General features: G+C 30.8%; 2 protein-coding genes across 2 annotated transcripts; both read left to right on the forward strand.

The window, feature by feature from the left end:
• Positions 1-4614: 4614 nt before the first annotated feature.
• Positions 4615-5551, forward strand: LOC131627561 (uncharacterized). The gene has a single exon (XM_058898401.1). It carries the CDS (start codon positions 4770-4772, stop codon positions 5391-5393), a length of 624 nt encoding a protein of 207 aa, XP_058754384.1. The 5' UTR covers positions 4615-4769; the 3' UTR covers positions 5394-5551.
• Positions 5552-16024: 10473 nt separating this feature from the next.
• Positions 16025-18308, forward strand: LOC131627562 (uncharacterized). Its single transcript, XM_058898402.1, has 6 exons — positions 16025-17238; positions 17354-17423; positions 17529-17596; positions 17679-17740; positions 18106-18187; positions 18267-18308. Exons 1-6 carry the CDS (start codon positions 17188-17190, stop codon positions 18306-18308), a joined length of 375 nt encoding a protein of 124 aa, XP_058754385.1. The 5' UTR covers positions 16025-17187.
• Positions 18309-21825: the final 3517 nt, after the last annotated feature.

The following is a 21825-nucleotide window of genomic DNA, read 5'->3' on the forward strand; positions in this document are numbered from 1 at the left end:
TTTAGCTAATGCATCAACATACCAATTCATCTCTCTCGACGCCTTGATACATTTGTATTCGCCTATTTTTTCCAGCTCATGTTCAATGGCACGCATCAACATAATTCCTTTGTTGTACCTGCAAAATTGCATCACATGCTTCCTTCGAATCCATTTGGATGACCTACTTTCTCCCACAATTGATATTATTAAACAGTTTGATGCCTTCTAGAATGCCCCATAATATTGTAACAACCTATTTCCTTGGCAAATCCATGGATCCACTCACCATTATTGGCTCATAAAACTCCTTCATATCCTTCTATGTGCACCTGGCTAAGCACCCCATCTGCATTGAGGTTAACCCAGTTCTTTGGATGAGGCTTCCATTGAGTTACTCTGGTCCCTGCAAGTCTGAACTTTCTTGGTAATCATGCACTCTCTACTTGATAAATTGTACCAAATCAGGTGGCATAATGTAATCTTTCACATGCACTTTCTTATTCCTTCAATACCAAATCATATGACAAGATGTGGCCCATATATCCTGCCAATTCATACTTTTCATGTTGTATATATTCTGCCACATATTGAATTGTAACCATTCATGATCATTAAGAGTAAATAATTTGTCGCAATATTTTTTATCCACAAAAGTAAGCCAAATATACCTTAATGAAAATGATTTAGTAAGAAGATTAAGAGACTTCGTAATGATATGAGAACTATATGATTCTAGTTTATTTAATGAATTTTATAAACAACATGGAATTGTACATGAAACGAATGTACCATACTCTCCGAAAATAAATTGTAAAGCTGAAAGAAATAATATAACTCTTACTAAACTTATTATTGCAATTATGTTGAATTCGGGTGTTGCTTCTCACTAATGGGAAAAAATGTACTGGATGTTTGTTATGTCCTGAATATAGATCCTAAGTCTACAAATTAGAAATCTGCTTATGAGATATTGAAGAAAAGACAATAAAACTTGTCTTACTTTAGAACTTAGGGATGTATGGCTTATATCAGAATTTTGGATCCAAAGCGAGTTAAACTCGCTAGTACAACCTATGAATGTGTATTCATTGGATATGCATCAAACACTAAGTCATATAGGTGTTAAGACCTAAATGCTAAAGTGGTCATAAAATTAAATGATTTTGAATTCTATGAAGACAAATTTCCTTTCAAATTGATAAATAGTGGGGGTAGTAAATCGAATCACATTCTTGTGATAAGAAGCATAGAAAGCAACGACGAAGTAGAAACAGAACTTCAATGAAGTAAAAGAGTAATAGTTGATAAAGACTATGGGCCCGATTATGTGGCCTATATAGTAGAATAAGATCCAAAAAATATTCAAGAAGCCTTGTCATCCCTAGATGCAGATTTGTTGCAAGAAGATATTAACAATGAGATAGATTCTCTAGAATGTAACGAGATCTAGCAATTAGTAGACATGCCTCAAGATTGAAAACCAATCAGTTGTAAATGAGTTTTGAAAAAGAAACTAAAACTTGATAGATCTAGTGATAAGTACAAGGCTCTCCTTGTAGTCAAAAGTTGTAGGCAAAGAGAAAATATAGATTTCTCAGATAATTTTTCACAGATCACTCTAATCACACCCATTAGGGTACTAATTTCAATAGTCACTATTTATAACTTAATAGTACTAATTTCAAGTGACTTAGAAGAAGAAATCTATATGGACCAACCTGAAGGGTTTTTAATTCATGGCCAAGAAAACAAGGTTTGTAAGTTAGATAATTCTCTATATGGTCTAAAATAAGCTCCAAAGCAATGACATGAAAAGTTTAATAACTTAATGATATCGAATGGTACAAAGTGAATGAAAGTGACAAATGCATTTATTACAAATCTGAAAATAGAATTGCACTATCATATGTCTTTACGACTTATTCATATTTAGATCAAACTTTCATGTAGTGAATGATGTGAAATCATAGTTATATAATAACTTTGATATGAAAGACCTCGGAGAAGGAAGTGTGATTTATGTATCAAGATCACTAGATCCGAACAATGAATTTCTTTGGATCAGTCTCATAGTGTGGAAAAGATCTTAAAGAAATATATCTACTTTGAATGTAAACCTATTGACACGCCGTACAATACAAGTGTAAAATTGTTTAAGAACACCGGTGATGGTGTCAGAAGAAGAGAACATACGAGCATCATTGGCAGTCTTTAGTATGCAACTGATTATACTATACCTAACATTGCATATGTCGTAGGATTGTTGTGCAAGTTTATAAGTAGACCTAGAAATGAACATTGTAGAGCCATTTAGAGAGTCATATGATACTTTAAGAGGACCATAAATCTCGATTTACATTATCAGAGATTTCCTGTTGTACTTGAAGGAAATAATTATACGGATTGGAACACCGTATCAAATGATTCTAAAGCAATTAGTGGCTATAGTATCTAGTATAGTTGGTGGAGTTTTATCCTAGAAATCAAATAAACATGCTATCTTGGCTCAGTGCATGATGAAGTTTGAAATGATAGCATTAGCAACCGCTAGTGAAAAGCAGCTTGGTTAAGATGCTTGCTAGCTGAGATCCCTTTATGGAAAAAACCTATGTCAGTTGTGTTGATCCACTGCGATAGTACCACGACTACTACAAAAACTGAGAACCGTTATTATAATGGTGAAAGACTTCAAATTAGAAGAAAGCACAACACTGTTATAGAATATGTCTCTAAAGGAGTTGTAAGAGTGGATTATGTACGCACTGATAAAAGTTTAGCATATCCTTTGACGAAAGGATTAGCTAGAGAGAAAGTCTATAATACATCAAATAAGATGAGACTAATACTTATATAAAGGTGAGTTTCTCATGGTGTTAACCCGACCTAATTGACTGGAGAGCCCTAGAAAAAGGTTCAATGGGTAATAACTAGTTGTGGTTTTTATGAGATGATCATGTGAGTATAAATAAGTAAAGCATGAATCCTGAAGCAATAAAAGGATGAGATGATATAAGCTCTTAATGACATCTATACTCTGTATGAGAGAGTACCTAAGCTACATGAGTGCTCTTAATATACTCACCTATGTGATTGTGGAACTTAGGCCGGTTCATATGGAATTTTAAGGCAGAATTCCTAGAGCCGTCACTAAATTGGGATACAAGTGTAGGGTCATTAAAGCACATGTTATTAGAATACACCTTAAGAAAAAGTTTTGTGCGGGTTTGATGTCTATGATAGAGTTCAAAATAATTGTGTCAGTGTTGTTGAATCAGAATCCTACTTGCTACGCGTTACGCAAAGGTTCAAGTCGTAGACACCTTTGTTTATGCACAACCTTCAAAACATTTGACTTTACTTCATAAACACTTTTTTAAATTCAAGTGGAGGATTGGTGGAACATTATGTAAATATTTTAATAAAGGGAGATGAATTTGAAAAAGTTCCTTAAGTCAAATCTCACATTGTGTGTTAGTTGAAAAAATTCCTTAGTCTCACATTGTTTAGGTGGGATATCTTAGCTAGCTCACTTTGTTATATAAGAAAATTTCCTGTTTCATTTTAAAGCACACCAAAAATTTGTTGAGACGTTCCTTCCTCACTCTCATAACTCTCTGTCTTTCGAATTGTCAAAGCGCAAATTTATCTCGATTTCTTTCTACTCGTTGAATTTTTCAAGTATTTTCTTGAATTCTCTTTAGAGAATTATGTTAATTTCTCCTTGTTTGAGTTAAGAAATTATTTTGAATGGTCAAGCAGGGCCGTCTTTAAGGGCGTGCAAAGCGGGCTACCGCACAGGGCCTCAAATTTTCTAGAATTAAATTATAGCTAAATAGGGCCTCATAAATTATCTGGTAGATTAAATCATGAGTACATAGGGCCTCTATTAGTTTCTTATGGTTAAACTGTGACAAATCTACACAGGGCCTCCTAAAACTTGAGACGGCCTTGTGGTCAAGTCACCATTATTGAATTCTTTTTGGAGAAATATTTGAATTTCTCCTCGTTTGAGAAATTATTACGACTAGTCTTTGTACAAGATACTACGAGTGATATTTATGAACAAGATACACCAATAACTTCTTCTGCGACTATTTTCAAAATCCAAAATATATCAACCCAAAAAATAATATATAATTTCTAAGTAACATTTTTCTAGAGTTAGTAATTTGGTTCCATAATCAAAGGCACTTCAAGGGATTTTTAGTTATCTGTCTTGAGACTTTGATCATCAAAAGACAAATGTCCGAAAAGAAAAAGGCCAATGAAGTGAGCCAAGTGACAGTACACTACATCTTTTACTTTCTTATTCTTGTGTTGCACCTAGTGGGACCTACATTGATTTTGAAAAAGACTTCTAAAGCAACATAGAATGCTCCATTTATCTCATTCTACTTTGACCAAGTAAATCATGGTAGTAATAGTACACACTACAAAGCAAGCACAGACAATCACTACATGATTACAGTAACAATCCTACTAAAGAAAAAAAAGTTAATGTAACCATCTGCTTAGAAATAGGACTTGTTATTACTAATTAGCAATGTGTACACAAAAGCAATTCCAAATGCATGATTATGAGAGGTCTCTTTTCTCCACTTTAATGTTCTTCTAGTCTAACTTTTGTCAAAGCACACAACAAGAATCTAACCGACCACACCACAAAACAAAGAAAGTGTCTACTTTATTTCTCCACAAGTTTCCCGCTCCACTGTTCCCTCCAACCATACTCCAACACATAAACACAACCAACAAACATCACTGCAATATAGTTTCCAAACTCAAACATGGGAAACTGCATTGTTGGGTCCATGGCAGATCCTCATACAACAATCAAAGTAATAACATCAAACGGCGGAATCATGGAATTCAGTGCTCCGATAACAGTACCTTTCATCACCAACGAGTTCCCTGGCCATGCCATATTCAGAAGCCACGATCTCTTTTGGAAACCACTCAGTCAGTTCGATGAGTTAGAACCAGGACAATCATACTATTTGCTTCCAATCAACAACAATGATGTCGAGCCACCTCCGAATGGTAGCGGTGGAAGTGATTATGAACATGTTGTAAGACAAGGACATGTTAGATCTCATAGTGTTCCAACAACCTCGTACCCAGCTCCATATAGAATGTCTTTAGATTACCAACACAACCTAGGAATGAGGTTTCTTAAGAAGTCTTCTGTGGAGTCTTTGTCTTGTAGAAACAGGTTTTGGAAAGTGAAGCTTGTGATTAGTCCAGAAGAGTTGATGGAAATTTTGGCGCAAGAGGGTCGAACAAAAGAGTTGATAGAAAGTGTAAGGATTGTAGCAAAATGTGGTGACGTTTCATATGCAGCTGAAGACATTGTTTCTGATCAGTGGAGTCTTTCTAACACCAGTTGGAGCATTTCTTCGAAAACAAAATGAACAAGTAATATATGAAACATTGATGTCTTTTTCTGTGAATTTTCTTTTGGTTACTTTTGCTTCAATACTTTTTTATATGTATGCAATGCAATTATGTATGTATCATATTTTGTTTCTTCTATATAAAATTCAATGTAGATTCACTCTTCTTTTTTTTCATATGACATTGTAGAATTTATATATGTGTAATTGTGTGTTGTAGAACACTTTATTTCTGTGCTGTTTCGATTAGATCTTTTCATTTTTATGGGTTACTTGCCAAAGAAAAGATACATAGTAATAGTATGATGTATTTCAACATTATTAGGTGTCTGTTTAATCTGCTAACACTAGTGCAAAATGAACAATATAATTTTAAAATTTACACCCAATATTTAAAAAATGGGTGTAAATAAGAAACGCGGTGGCAATTTTGTAAATAAAATGTTATTTTAAGTATAATCAGGTGACCATTTACACCCTTTTTTTTAAAACGGGTTTAAATTAAAAATATTATTATAATCAAATTTCAATTACTCCCATTAAACTAAAAACGGGAGTAAATTTATATAAATTAAAAAAATATTTAATTTTATAACTCATTATTTAATCTGTGTGACATATTTGATGAATATAATGTGTGAGATATACTAGTATTACATAAATAACATTTGAACATTATTATTATTAACATTAACATTATTAACAAATTAATGTGTGACAAATTATTATTATTAACAGATTCATTTTCACGATCCATTTTCATTTCACAAAACCCATTTTCATCTGAAACTCATATTCATCCATGGATCAACTCATCGAAACTCATTTCACCGAAACCCAAAATCATCCATCGATTAACTCATCGCATGCACCCTTTTCTCATCGCACAACTCATTTCAGCGAAACTCTTACTCTCATCGCATAGCTCATTCGCTCATTTCACAGCTCAACGACGTGCACGATGAAGAAACCTGACTAATTGGTTAGTGTTTTTTTCTTCAATTTAGGGTTTAATCTTTTAGGTAGAACATTAGAGTTTAATATTTAAGAGTAGAACATTAGGGTTTGTTGATCAATATATGGTTGAATATTTTTGAAATTAGGTTGCGATGGTTTCATATATTCACTTATTTTGCGATGGTTTCATCTATTCTAAGATGAATATTTTTGAAATTAATGTGTTGATGTTTATTTTTTGGGGGTAATGGTTTTGTTTTGTGTGATTCTGTTTTTTGATTTCACTGATTTTACTCTTTTGTTTTTGGGTTTTTGATAATCTAATTGGATATGTGCGGTTCTATATCCTTTCCGGGATTTTCTAGTTTTTGTGTTTATGTGCATCTATTATAACTAAACACCTCACATTTTCCATTATAAGTATCATTTCTCAACAATATCTTCGTATCCATTATAATATAAGTATATTTTTAAAGAGTTGGGTGGAAATTTGCATTGTTGTCAATACACCTCCAGATGAATAAATATCAACTTGTAGATTTTAAATGATGTGTTCTGTTGAAAAATGTAAAGATAACTCTCCAAACCTTTTTTTAGTTTCTTGTCTTATAATACTTGGTTCCTGGAAGCTATTTATTTAGTAGTTCCATTGGTAGGGTCATTCCAGGATATAGAGTATAATGTAAAATTAGCTTTATCTTGAACTTTTCTCAGCATTAGCAGTTACTTTTTCTTATGCATTGTAAATAATATATAGCATCATGTTTGAAATTGAAGAAGTTTTGTATTATTTAACTTCCTGGATGAAGTGATTAACCATAAACAGTCCTAATCTGTGTATATTTGATCATAAATTATTTAAGTGACCGGAAAAAGTGAATAATCATATACAGTGCTAATTTGTATATTATATTTGATATTGCAGATGTTAGATGTTTAGATTAGAGATAATGATGGCGACAATTGCCTAGTTGGTGTTTGAAGGTTGGAGATTAACAGTTGGGGATAATAGTGGAAAGGCGTGGGAAATCCTACTGATGTAGTATGGGAGTTTTGGTTCCCACATTTCTTGTATAATAATGTTTGGTAGGATGTGATGATATAATTAATTAGGTAGGGTAGTTAGTGTTCTTGTATAATATTGATAAGTTCATTCTCATGATTCATTTTTTCAGTTTTAATTTAACTACAACCACGTTTTTTTATGCAGTCATCTTGAGAACAACCACTTGGCATGTCATCTAGAGAGATTGACATGATTCACAGTAAGGCTCATTCAAATTGAATGCCAACATTTCCCTGTAGAATGAAATAACGTAGTTGGTTCCCCTTCCAAGTTTCTAGGGATTTCAGAGGATGTTCAAGAAGCAAATTATGTGTATTAGCTACTTCCAGTGTCAAATTACTGCCAAATTCGCGCCAACATCAGAAGCTAAGTACGACTTCTAATAGTACTAGTTAACAACAACTTTTTTGGCTTTAAAAATCCCGACAGAAGAAACGTATACTAAGTGTTCTTTTATGAACTGCAGGAATTGTTATCTTGGATCACTAGATTATACAAAAGTAGTTGGTAAAATCGTTGTTTGTGTTAACGATGATCCAAATATTTCAAGGCGCATCAAGAAGCTAGTTTTACAAGATGCAAGAGCCATAGGGAGGATACCATTCGACGAGAACAATAGAGATGTGTTTCCTTTGATGCAGGCGCATTTCCCTTCAGAGATTGGAAATCTTGAACGACATCAGATCCTTCAGTACATAAACTCTTCAAAGTATGATCAATCTTTACATAAACTATATCGGTTAAGCCGTTATTTCAGCAATGAGAGTAAATGTAAAATGTCTCGACATAATATGCTATCTATATTCTCAGTCTATCTTGTTTCTGTTACAGGAATCCAACTGCAACAATTCTTCCAACTGCAACAATTCTTCCAACAACAGAAGTTAACCAACTTCAGATAGCATACACAATAGAAGAAAATAAGAAGTCACATAATGTTTTGATATATCTTGTTTGGAGCATGTGATTTGCAAATATGTTTCTAATGACATGTTGAACCTTCAGATGAAAGTGAGGAAGGGAGTTTGGTGCAGAAACATCATTATCATCACGTTCTATACCTGTACAGACCGCCCAAGCTGCCAATTCTTCTGGTGGACTTGATCTGAATGTGACTCAATGAGTCTACACTGTCAAATAGCAGTGATAAATAGCAGTGATAAGAAGGAAGGAAGCAAAAGATTTTTTGGGATAGATCTTGAAGCTTACTTAAAAAGAGGGTTCTCGAACGGTATTTCTCAGGAGACATCCAATGGTTTTGATTTTTTTCTATCCGATTCCACCGTACCGTGTCTCTCTTCAACCACCATCTATCGCTGTTCGTGCCACCATAGATGCCGGTAAACCTAATTCCGCCACTCTCTTCTACTCTATTTTCTTTCCTTTCATACTTCCCTAATCCTGTTGCAACTGAATAATTGATTCAATCGAATTGCCACTGTTCCTGACGGTACCACTTTCCGATTCGTTTCCTTCATCATTTTTACTGTTTTCTACCTCTATGTCACAAGTATATGAAAATTCGCAATTCATATTTCAGTTTTGTATCATGCATGTAGGTATAGTTAGATTTGTTAATGTTTGAATGAAGCGACATTAAGATCTAGGGGAGCATTGATCTTGCTTCTAGCGATTCAGAAATTATTTGATTGATAATTTAAAAATGATTGTGATATTGTTTTCGATCAGATTTGTGCATTGCCGCGTTGATCGATGAAAATTTTTTGTGTAACTGTTAAATTGAAATTAGTGTGTTTCTTATTAGAGGCAGTCTTGTTCAAGAAAATTTACCAATTTCATTCGGTTTTTTGTACAGGAATTTGGTATTATGCCGATGAAATTGTAAATCCGTGCATAGTGCTCGAGCTTTTAGGTAATATGGCATTAGCTTTGTGTTCTTCTATCCTTGAAGATTTATTTAACATAGATAGGATAAGGATAAGGATCTTTTCAATTTGCGGAGATTAACAATGGTAGTATATATGTATACATGTATAGTTGCTTTTGTTTGTTTTTATTTGGATCTTGAATCTGTTAGCTACACTTTTTGTTTTGAAATTCGGTTATATTTTGTGTGCAGATTGAGTATATGCCTATTTCTTCAATTGAAATATCGAAGCCAATTATGGAAGAGTTCATTGAAATATGGCAGCAAGTGGTGTCCACAAAATCATTACCCGGTGAATTCATTCAAAAATAACCAAATTTTGCAGAATATGGGCTTTCTGATAGTTACACTTGGCAACACACTGCTGTTCAGTATGTTGAGGCATTTTTCGAATTAATGAATTCAGCAGGACTTTAGAAGCATTTTCCATATCATCAAAAGCCAATATACATGTTCTTCTGCGACTATTGTGTATAGAAGAAACCATCCACACTCTCATAAGACTAAGCCAATCAAAATTTGCTATTGCTATTACAAAGTTAGATAGATATCTGTTCATATAGAAAGAAAAAAACATATACCTGTGTTGATGTGCAAATGTGTCTATTCAATTTGCTTGGTTATCAATTGTGTGCATGTATGAAAAGTTATCATAGTTTGTGGAAATCACAATCATTAGAGAATTTAGAAGGTCATTCTTATTCTTATGCTATACGTTTAAATGTGGAATAAAAGAAACTTGTTTATGAGACAACAAGTGACAAGGTTTTTCCAAGAAACATTCTTATGACTTTGCAAAAGATCTGAAAGGACAATGTTTTGAGGGGTCCAATACTGTTAATCTCCTTTCATTTTTGGATTGTAAATAACTGGAGTTTGTCCTCCTTTATGTTAACTAATATAATTCATATGTCATTTTATTTTGCAGCTAACTTAAGGCGTGTCTCCAGCTTTGAAGCAATGGTGCCAGACACGAGGTTTGAAGTTTCCTGTTTTTAAAAACTTAGCTGACCCGAACTTTCTGAAATTTCAATCTGATCATTAGTAATATTGTGGACCTCCGATTTTTTTTAATACCGGGCCATACCTCTGATCTGTAGAGATACGTGAACTGACTCTTTTTTGTCGCTTAATGCTTTCGCATTTTTTTGAAAATTCACAGAGTCGCCACCGACCTTTTATTTTATCCAATTAAGGAAAGGTTTATAAAAGAAACAGAAAAAAGACCTTTAAGAAATTCTGGGTAAGGGGGTAGGTTATACAAAGGGAAGGTGTTAGCACCCTTTGTATCCATGGTTATCCATGGGCTCTTAAGTTTGCTTAGCTCACTTGTTTTTCGATCACTTTTCAATTGCTTTAGAATGCTCATATGTGGTTTCAAATACCTTTGTAAATTGAATTTGTAATGATCCGTGTGTGGATGTATACAAAATGCTTGTTTATCTTTCGAAAGATGTTTTGGAAAAAACGTTAACTTTGTAATAACCCGTGTTTGGATGTATACAAAGTATTGTCTTTTTTTGAAAGTTTTGAAAAATCAACAGTGTATGAGAATTTTGTTTGTTTTGATTTGAGCAAGCAAACTAGGAGGTCTACCCTGAGTTGTAAGGTCTTTATCCTATTTCCTTTAAAAATCTATCCTTTCACCGGATATAAAAGCAAGGTTCGATTTTGTACTCAAAACAGTGGAATTTTGACTTTGATTTTGAAAGGAATGAGAAGGGATTACCTTAAGAGGTGCAAGTGTGATTGTGATTGGATTCAGATATTTATCTTTGAAGTTAGTGATCACTACTAGAAATACTCGTATTACCTGCGGAATTTCCTGCGAAAAATATTCCGCAGGTATACCTGCGGATTTTTCTGGGATTTTATTAAATAAAATAAATTTCCTGCGGATCCAGCGTTGGCAGCAAATTCCACAGGAATACCTGCGGATTTTACTGCGGAAAACGTATTTTAAACCAAATATCTAACAAAAATATAAAATCCGCAGGTAATTTCGCAGGAAACTTTCCTGCAATTATCAACTTTTATTAACACCAAGCTGTAATACAAAATTCGCAGGTAATTCCGCAGGAACATTTCCTGCGAAATTACCTGCGGATTGACATTTCATTATTTAAATTTATAAAAAAAATTTAATTATTATATTTTCTATTTCATTAATTATATTTATGGTGTTTTATATTTAGTTTAATTTTAATTTTAATTTTAATTTTTAATCTTAATTTTTTCAATGTTATTAATTATTTTTATAATTTATTTTAATTAATTTTTATTAAATAAATAAATGGTATGCAAATTTTAAATTATAATGTATTTTAGTTAATTATATTTATGGTGTTTTTATATTTAGTTTAATTTTAATTTTTAGTCTTAATTTTTTCAGTGTTATTAATTATTTTTATAATGTATTTTAGTTATGTATTTTAGTTAATTTTTAATAAAATCAATGTTGTTTTTATATTTTATTTTAGTTAAGTTTTTAAAAAATAAAATTAAAAAACTATTAATACCTAGATGAGAATCGAACCTGGAATTGTAAACTTGATTGAATTAAGTATCTACCAATAAGAAACTACACTACATTGCTGTTATTGTAATTCTTCAAACTAGTAGGAAACCCGTGCTGTCGCACGGGTCTGGTCGGATATCATATTACATGTATCAGTATATCACTTGTAAATTTCCCTTATATAAATAAACCATATATATTTAGCCAAAATACTTTCCAAGTTTTAGTAAATGTTAATAAATGTTAAACACATAATACACAACGGTAAAACAACGAAAGAGCTATTAATACATTCATTTTTTTATGTCTTTAAATAAAAACAATAAACATATTTGTTTGTATAAATATCATATGCTATCTTCTTGTATGATTGCAACCAGCCAACAACATGCATCATATACCTACATTATAAAATGTATAAAAAAATATATGAATAATGTAAAACTTTGAGGCATATAAATATTGTGTGTTTCATCTACAGATATAAGATAGAAAAGAAGAATAAGTTTACCATCTAACAAAGTGATTGAAAAACCTCCTTGTATACAACATTTGTAGTAGTGGAGCACGAAACATTCTCTTTGTCGTGTATTAAGATTTTAAGACCATTTTTCGTAGTAACTCTTAAAATTGCAACATAAAGTTGTCAGTGACTAAAAATGGGAGAAGGCAAAATTATACGTATCAATGACTAAATTATTAAATATGACATCATATTTTTCAGTTAGATAACATTAATATATTTATAACTTATAATCATTTATCAAAATTTAATTCATGTGTTTGGAATATCAAACATAATATAACTTATTTTGCAGTTCATAAATATTCATGTAATTTCAATCAATAATGATATTTCATAGATATATTCACATTTACCCGTCAATTAATTTTATAACTTCAAATATATAAAACAATAACAAAAGAAGTAGTTAAAAGATAAACATTAAAATGATTCGTCAATCACTGGTATCTCATAGATACGTTCACATCTACCCGTCAATTTAGATGAGTTAAGAAACCCCAGTTAAATCCAAATGAGTTAATTCTAAAAATTTATTAAACCTATTTGAGATATTAGCCCATTTTCCCAAACTTAAAATGTATAACAACCCCGTCAAATTAAACATAGTTAGAGAATAAAATGTATTAAACCTATTTGAGATATTAGCTCATTTTTTTCAAAACTAAAATATATGCAATCTCCCGTCAAATATTAAATGTTTCTACGTTTAATGTATACTTAAATGAATTAAAAATTAAACAAATAATAAAAATATGGATATGTTAATAGAGTAATTAGATCTTGAATATGTACAATTAACAAAAAATAGAAATTTAAAACCTATGTATGGTAAATAATATATATTTATTCTCATATATTTAAAATAATCACATTAGTCTCACATTAGTATATTAAAAAAAAATTTAACATGGCTAGAACATTTAATAGTACGTAGATATAATAAACTTGATAAGAAAACATGTGAACATAATAAAAATTATCTCCTAAATAATCATCTTGACTTCATGTGTCCATTTATAAAAAAAAATCTAACTTATTTCTTTTTATAAAAAAATTGTATCAATTGTTAAAATTTTCACATTTATAAAAATATTTATAACTTATTTCCGTTTATAAAAATATTTTCCAATAGTACATAGTATTTTGTTAATGAATAAAAAAATTATTGGAAGATTTAAAATAAAAAAAAAAGTGCATGCGCAATAACATCAATTAATTTGTGATGATAAATTTTTTAAATCGTATATAAAATCAATTTTAATAATATTACCAAATTAAAAAAATTAATATATGTTATTATTAATTGTATGTTTATTCAAGAGAAAGAAAATAATAATGTGAATTTAATTTTTTTTATTTTAAAATAAGAAGTTTTTTATTAATGGTGGTAAATTAAAAAACACAGTATATTTTTATTACCAATTTTTTAAAGTGGTTTAGTGTTTCAGAGAGAAAAATAAGGAATGAGGATAAAAAAATGGTATAGTTTCAAGAGAGAGAAAATAATAAAAGTTAATTTTTTTTTCATGTTTTATTAAGAATTTATTTTATTAGTGGGATCAGTGGAAAGACACGTACATTTTTATGGATGAAATAAATGCAGTTTAAATATTTCATTATCAAATCATAATGATTTATTTAGGAAAAAAAATTTAAATGTAACTTCAAAAAGGTATTGGAACATCGTATAATATATTAACAAAATTAGCAAAATTTAAAGATTTTCTTGGTATGTATAAAAAGGCTAAAGCAACGTATAATAAAAAATGGAGAAAATAATTATGAGAAATTTAGTAATAATAATTACATTCGATAATAAAATTTCTTAAAATCTACATTAAATAATAACTTGAGCATTATTATTGTAATTATCATTTAAGAGAAATTATTTAATTTTCAATTTAGTAATAATAATTACATTAAATAATAAAATTTCTTAAATTCTACATTAAATGATAACTTGAGCATTATTATTGTAATTATCATTTAACTACCTTTAAGATTTAAGAAAATTAAAAATTTGAATGGAAAACTAAAAAAATTGGGTTTCCACTTTTCATCTTCCGTATAAAAGTTGAATTTTAATAGTTATAATAGATTTCCATTTTTATTGTTTCAAAAATGTTATATAATAAATAAAAGAAAAATTAAGGGTAGAAAATAAATCATTTTGTGGTCAACTAACTAATTTGATTTATTATTACCATAAAATTAATATATTCATAATGTAATTCAATTATTTCAATTAAACTCACATTTATATGTAAGTGTAAACTTAACAAAATAATTAAATATAGTACCTATAATAAAGTTTTAATAAATTACCAATACGATAGTACTTATAATAAAGTTCTAAATATTATTAATCTTATAATAAAATATTTATAATAAAGTTCTAAATATTATTAATCTTCAATCAACTTGAAATGATTTTGAGTAGTGAGTACCAACTCAATATTAAAAAGCCTCTATTATGTTTAAAATACAACTAAATTGCAACAAAAAATATGCAAAAACTTACATTCCAATTAAGTGTTTTGACCCTGTAAATAATCATCCGTCCATGTTAATTATTATTAAAATTTGAATTTAGAAAATGTTCTACACAAATAGTTAAAATATATTGAAGAAGAAATCTATAATGTATGACCCAAGCACCAAACTGAAACATGTGATTGCATCTTGACGACAATCTTTTCTCAACTTCCGATACTTGTGTTTTGGAGAGTGACAACTCCTCCAAGATGATAGAGAGTTTTGCTGTAGTTGTTTTAAATGCTTATTTGACATTTCCCTTATCAGTAACCTTATCATTTCCTCCCTTTAATTCTTCCTTCAGCAAAGCAATCTCATATTTGTACAGTTAACATACTGTCCACAAATATAGAGCAAGTTTTTTAAAATTAAAGCAATCTCATATATGTAAAGTTAACATACTGTCCACAAATATAGAGCAAGTTTTTTAAAATTAAAACACAAAGAAAATACAGAATAACTTATGTGTTTTCAATTTTTTGTCTAACAAAAAGCACAAACATGAATAAGCAAAAAAAGCAAAAAGCAATTTTCTCTCGGTGCTTATGTGTTTCCAAATTTCTGTCTGTAGCAAAATCACAAACACGAATAAGCAAAAAGGGATTTTTATTGAGTAATTGCTTCTCTCTGTAACAAAAACAAATACACCAATAAGAAAAAACCTGGGTTAAACTGTTTCAGCTTACGAAATTGAAACAACAACATACTCAAAAGAAGAAGAAAAATTAGAAAATCTGACTGCAGAGTTTGGAGGAAGGGAAGTTTAGGGTTTGAGGAGATATTGCATTCATATTTATGGGTGCTAATGATGGATATCAAAATTTGAAAGATGTTTGGAAGTTGTGTTTTTTCAAAAAAGGTATTGAATGATTCAAGTCTTTGCAGTTACCAGTGCAAATACAATTGATTTAAATTAAATACGTGTAGCAGTCCTTCATTAAATAGTTTAAATAATTAAATAATAAAAAATTACAATAAAAATTGTGGTGTGACACATAAGCAGCATTAATGACCAAATCAATATTAATCCAGCATTTTGTAATAAGTCAGTTTTGTCCTTATAATTAGCCTAATTTAAATTTTAATTAGATGGATTAAAGTGTAATAACCAGATACTTTAGTTTTTATATATTTATAATAGATTAAACAAAATTGTTCCTACAACAACGTTACTTTGCTCAACACAATTCAAAAACCTAAAAATCTATTGGTCTTCGCCGCAACCGCCATAGCTGTGTACATCACCGCATCTTCGCCGCAACCGCCATAGCTGTGTAGCATCACCGCATCTTCGCCGCAACCGCATAGCTGTGTAGCATCACCGCATCTTCGCGGGTGTTTTGTTGCCGCAACCTCGCCGGAGCCTAGCGTTGTCATCTTCTTCATCTTCACATTTCAACTCAGGTATTCTCTAGAGACTAGATACACTTCGTCCTCATCCTATTCATTTCTGAAATTAGATGATTTTAAGTTAGATTGAGTATAAACTTAGTTGAATTTTGTAAACAAGGTGTTTGTTGAAATGCCACAATGAAGAAGTAGACAGACAAATATCCTTTGTTTAAATGCTTGCCAGTTTGACTTTCACTTATTCTTAAAGGGAGGAGGTGATTTTTGCTCTGTATATACACACAAGAACTGCATTACATGCAATGAAAATCAGGAAAGATAGTATTAGTTTATTTGTAACACTAGAATAAGCCCTTGCAAAAACTAGTTCTGCAAATTCAGCTTTACTGAATTCAAGAAGAGTTTTTTTTTTATGGAATTCTAGTCCATGTAGTCCTGACTCTACTGAACCATCATCTACAACCTCTGCTGAACCCTCACCACCTGACTCTCCTCAATATCCACACTACTTTATGTTTAATAGTACTTTTTGTTCTTGATCATATACATGAGAGTGAGGCCGAGAATTTGTTTGGTTTAATAATAAGAGGAAGAAAGACAGAAGAAAGTGAAATGTGTGTTTCATAAATGATGATGAGGTTAATGTTGTCATCTGTGTGTGTTGGTTTTTCTGGTTTTCAATGTCTGCGTGTTAAAGAGTTCATATATGCATATAGATATTGGAAAGGTCAAAGATAAAGTATATAGTAAAGTGAAATGATTAGTTAGTCTTAGGCATGGAATCTAATTTACACACTTGGTGGGTGAGTCCAATATTAATGGTTCAAACAAGGTCACATGGAACAGTAAAGTATGATTCAACTTTTAGAAAAGGTACAAAATTCTATAAATCTATATAATACAAAATTTTATAAAACCAACCAATATCTCGAAAGTGCAAAGCAAAGAATATAATAATATCACAGAAAAAACATGGGCATTGTTATTGACTCTCATTTCTTAGCCCTCACAGCCATTATCACCGTAACTAAACTCTCTCTCTCTCTCTCTCTCTCTCTCTCTGCATTCTTAATTCCATCATTAATATTAATTAATCTCTTTCTTCTACTATTATTAAACTAATTAATTGCTTGTTCAGATTGTTTATCAGCTTCTGTTTTTCATTGTCATTGCACTTCTCAAATTCGATAAGGTCACTGATTTTGCAGGTACTTTCTTCTTCTTCTTCTTCTTCTTCTTCTTTATCTTCCAAAACTATACAATCAATTCCATTTTTGTTTATTTATTTACATATATGATTCTTCAATTTACAAGAAGTACCAATTTCGTTATTGTCGCTGTATTAACCTTAGTACTCAAAGGTTCATGGCATTTTCGCCAGGTAATTGAATTCTAACGTCACTTTCATTTCATTTTTCGAATCAATTTACCTTATTAATGCTATGAAGTTACTCTTTTTTCAGATAATCCTCACTCTCTTTGTTGTATTATGGGGTCTTCGCCTTGGTTTTTTTCTCTTACTCAGGTATAGTTTCAATAACACTTCAATTCTGTTCAAATTATAGGGTTTCATAATTTTCAGTGCTTTTTTTGTATTGTATAATTGCATAATTGAGCATGTTTCTTAGTGTGTGTTTGGTTCTGCGGTGACAAAAATTGATTCTGGTTGAAAGTGAGTTGGATGTAAAATGATTTATAGACCAATTCGTGTTCAATCAAGGTATCGTAGCATGGCACGGTGTTCTAATCGGAAATTTTTTATATAGATTAATTCTTCTGAATTTCTCATGCTCAACTAACATAGTACCAAGACTAGTGTGAATTATCATTGGGTTGACTTTTTGAATGTTTGTTTTTTACTTGATTTCGTTTCTGAATATCCCTTTTCAGGATTTTACAGTGGGGAGAGGATCGCCGTTTTGATGAAATGCGTAGTAATTTGGGGAGATTGGCTGTGTTTTGGATATTTCAGGTTTTTTATATGATTTTCTCATCTTTGGTCTTGGTTTTTATTTGATGTCTTGCAGAGTGTTTGATTCGATTTTTTGCAGGCTGTTTGGGTTTGGGCTGTGAGTTTACCTGTTTCAGGTTAGTCTGTTATTACTTTCAAATCAGAGTGTTTTTAAGTTGGTTCAGCAGTTGGATGCGCTTATTTGTGATTCTGTAGTTCTGCTTATTTGGTCCCTAAAGCCTCTGTGAAAACCCTTGTAGGTTATACCTGACAATGCTACTCTTATTATGATTACAATTTATTTGTAGTTGATTATAGTTTATATTTTTGTCTTTCATTGAGCATAGATCCTCCTTATTAGACGTTGATTTGTTTCTGAAGTTGGTTTTTTTATGATTTGGGGTTAAATCTTGTTTGGCTGTCTCTAAAAGTAATTTTCCCCCTGGATGGAAAAAACGTATCAGAGATGAATGAAAAGTGTCCACCATTTAGTATATAACGGTTGAGACAAGTAAATCTTGTTTGGTCTTTTATGAATTGAATAATATTTTGGGGTTGAGATTGGAAGACGATAGACAGCAAAGCACCATACGACTAGTCGTTTTAATACATTTCCTCTATACTTGGCTAAGGGTAACATTTAATGCACACAAATTTCTGTGGATCTTAAACTATACATTGCATTAAAATCACTGCGCATAGCTCTAAGATTCTGGTTCAGGGATATAGACAATTCTGTCCCAAATGCTTACCACAACACTGTTTAGTATAAAATCAAGAAATAATGCAGCCCATGATCTAGTAGGAGTTTTTCAGAGTTTAGGTAAGAAATGTAATCTTATTATTTCAGGAAAGAAGATAGACCTGGTCATAAGAACAGTATTCTTGATATCTTAAATCGTTAGTTTCTGTTTTGTTCTTGAATTGGAACTGCTATGTATTGTATCACTTTCTAGCATTTTTGTATAACAGTGTGTTTTTATGCTGTTTTCATCTTGTTGTATCTATTATTTATGTGATTATGTACTCTTATATTTGAAGTTGATTTGAACATATTCTAAAATGCTTCATGCCCCGTCCGATACATTTATCTATCAAAGCTGATGCAACATATCAACGCATTTAGTACGAGGCATAGATTAATTTATGCTTAATTGTATGCTAGTCCTGTTAACTGTGATGACAAAGATATTGAGGTTAGCATTGGGTTGCAACTTCCATTACAGGTTTAGTTGATCTTTAAGTTAGATAGAAAACGGTGAGATGAATACTAGCTTGATTCACTTGCTATATAAAACCAAATTCTACTATTTGTAAAGTTTAGATTGTGTGTGATAACAAAGTGTGATTTAGCTTTTTCATCTCATCATAGTGTTATGTTCGTATCTTTACAATGCTCGACAATAGCTTTAACACGGTATTGTCGACCGTTGATCAAGCTCTTTCTGCTGCAATCAATTTATTCTTGCTCACCAATCTCATCTAATTTTTGTTCTAATTATTTTTCTAAATGTATATTTTGTATATTTTCTTTGGGTCCCCTACTAAGATTTGTTGCACTCTAATTTTTCAGGTTTTGCATTCCTTTGAATTCTCTCAAACTATGCCGCCAAAAAAGTCCAAGAAGAAGAATATATCAACTCAACATGAAGTCACTCAACCTCAATCCAATCAACCCCAACCTATTCCGCACCTTATTCAACCCCAACCCACTCCACCTCAACCTATTCCATATCTTATTCAACCTCAATTCACTCAACCCCAACCTAGTCCTCATATCATTCAACTCACTCAATAACAAGTTCAAGCTCAAGCTCAACCCCAAACTATTCCATATCCAAGTCGGCCTCGACTCACTCAACTCCGGCCACAACCCCAACCTATTCCACGTTCATTTTGACCTCAACTCACTCAACCACTGTCTAGATCTATATCCCAATCCCATCATTCTCATTCTCGTCCTCATTCCGTCCAGAAGTTGAATTTTGATTTGTACTTTTTTTTCATTTTGACTTAGTTTTTGGATTGTATTGTCTTTTTAACTTGGTTGACAAATGATTAGTAATAACTTGATTTTTTGAATCATTTTTAGTAATGACTATGTAAGTACTTCTTACCAATTATGTTCTATGAATTCAAGTTTAATTTAAATTGAAAATTATAATTTTATTTTATATTATAGTTATTTAAATATATATATATATATATATATATATATATATATATATATATATATATATATATATATATATATATATATATATATATATATAATGGTTCAAAAGTTTATTAAAATAAAAAAATTATTTAATTTGAGAAAGAAATTTCCTGCGGATTTACCTGCGATATACATTTCCTGCAGATTTACCTGCGGAATTACCTGCGAAAAATATTACCCACGAAGGTTTTAGCTGGGGACATAAAACCGCAGGAAAATCCGCAGGAAACACGTTTCCTGCGGAAATTTAGCAAAAATCCGCAGGTAATTCCGCAGGAAATACATGTATTTCTAGTAGTGGATCTAACGGTTCAATTTTATCTTTGACATACACGCAGTTTATATGTGCTGGAAATTAAAATGCGGAAATGTAAAGTGCGGAAAGTAAATCTACGCTATTACATCGATTGTGCAGGAAACGTAAACTAGCCTATTTACATGAATTTGACATCCTATACATTTATCTAGGAATTTTAAATTGCAAGAAAAATAAAAGGCATGTTTTTGGAATTTTTATGATTGGTTTTAATTATAATTAATGCATGATTAATTAAATTAAAATGAAGAAAAAAGATGAAAATAGATTTAAACCTAGAAATTAAGTTTAAAATATGTACAAAATATTTGTTAATTAATTTTAAAACAAAACTAATTTTTTTTGGAATTTTTGAAATTGATTGGAAATTGATTAAGCTAATTAATACATAATTATACAAATAATTATACAAATAATTAAAACTTAAAAAGAAAATTATTCAAAATATGTACAAAATTAGTTTATAATATATAAACAATATTTAACACAAAGAACAATTTTTTTAATGATTTTTTGATTGGTTAGAATAATTAAAAAGCCAATATATAAATATATACTAATTAATTATGTAAAATATTGAAATTTTGAAGAAAAATAAAATATTTTTATTTCAGAAAATAATATATTATTTTAGAAGTATAAAAATATTTTTTGTGTATTTTTTGGATTTTTAAAACTATTTTTAATTAATTTAACAAAGAAATTAAAACAAAATAGAAAATAAAATAGAAAATAAAAGGATACTGATCCTGTATGGAAATTAAATGAGGGAGTATGATATGCGTGCGTGTTCTGAGGCGTTGGATGAGTTGATGGATGGATCAGAAGGCCCAGATGGTGAGGGACCATAACACGTGGAACACCTGCAAAACACTGAATTCCAAGTCAGTTTAAAAAACACGCGCGCGCCTCCCAGCGAATCAGAGGGCGCCACGCATCATCTTCAACCTTCAGATGGGTTTTTACACCGTTCATTTGCAGGTGGTGTAAAAAACCCAATCTTTTACACCTGGTAATAATAGCGAATACAAGCAAACGTGAGTATAAATTTGGCGCGATGGTATGGTTGAGTTCGTATTGTTCATGCGAACTCAATGGTACTATTCAGAACCTGTAATTTTGCCT

The sequence above is a fragment of the Vicia villosa genome, unplaced genomic scaffold (genome assembly GCF_029867415.1).
Source record: "Vicia villosa cultivar HV-30 ecotype Madison, WI unplaced genomic scaffold, Vvil1.0 ctg.000368F_1_1, whole genome shotgun sequence".
NCBI classification, from domain to species: Eukaryota; Viridiplantae; Streptophyta; class Magnoliopsida; order Fabales; family Fabaceae; genus Vicia; species Vicia villosa.

What these genes read in the sequence shown, in the direction of transcription:
- LOC131627561 (XM_058898401.1), top strand. Translation starts at nt 4,770, where the DNA reads ATGGGAAACTGCATTGTTGGGTCCATGGCAGATCCTCATACAACAATC.
- LOC131627562 (XM_058898402.1), top strand. Translation starts at nt 17,188, where the DNA reads ATGGGCATTGTTATTGACTCTCATTTCTTAGCCCTCACAGCCATTATC. An exon ending in GTTCATGGCATTTTCGCCAG is followed by an intron (nt 17,597 to 17,678) that starts GTAATTGAATTC and finishes CTCTTTTTTCAG; the next exon opens with ATAATCCTCACTCTCTTTGT. An exon ending in GGTTTTTTTCTCTTACTCAG is followed by an intron (nt 17,741 to 18,105) that starts GTATAGTTTCAA and finishes ATCCCTTTTCAG; the next exon opens with GATTTTACAGTGGGGAGAGG.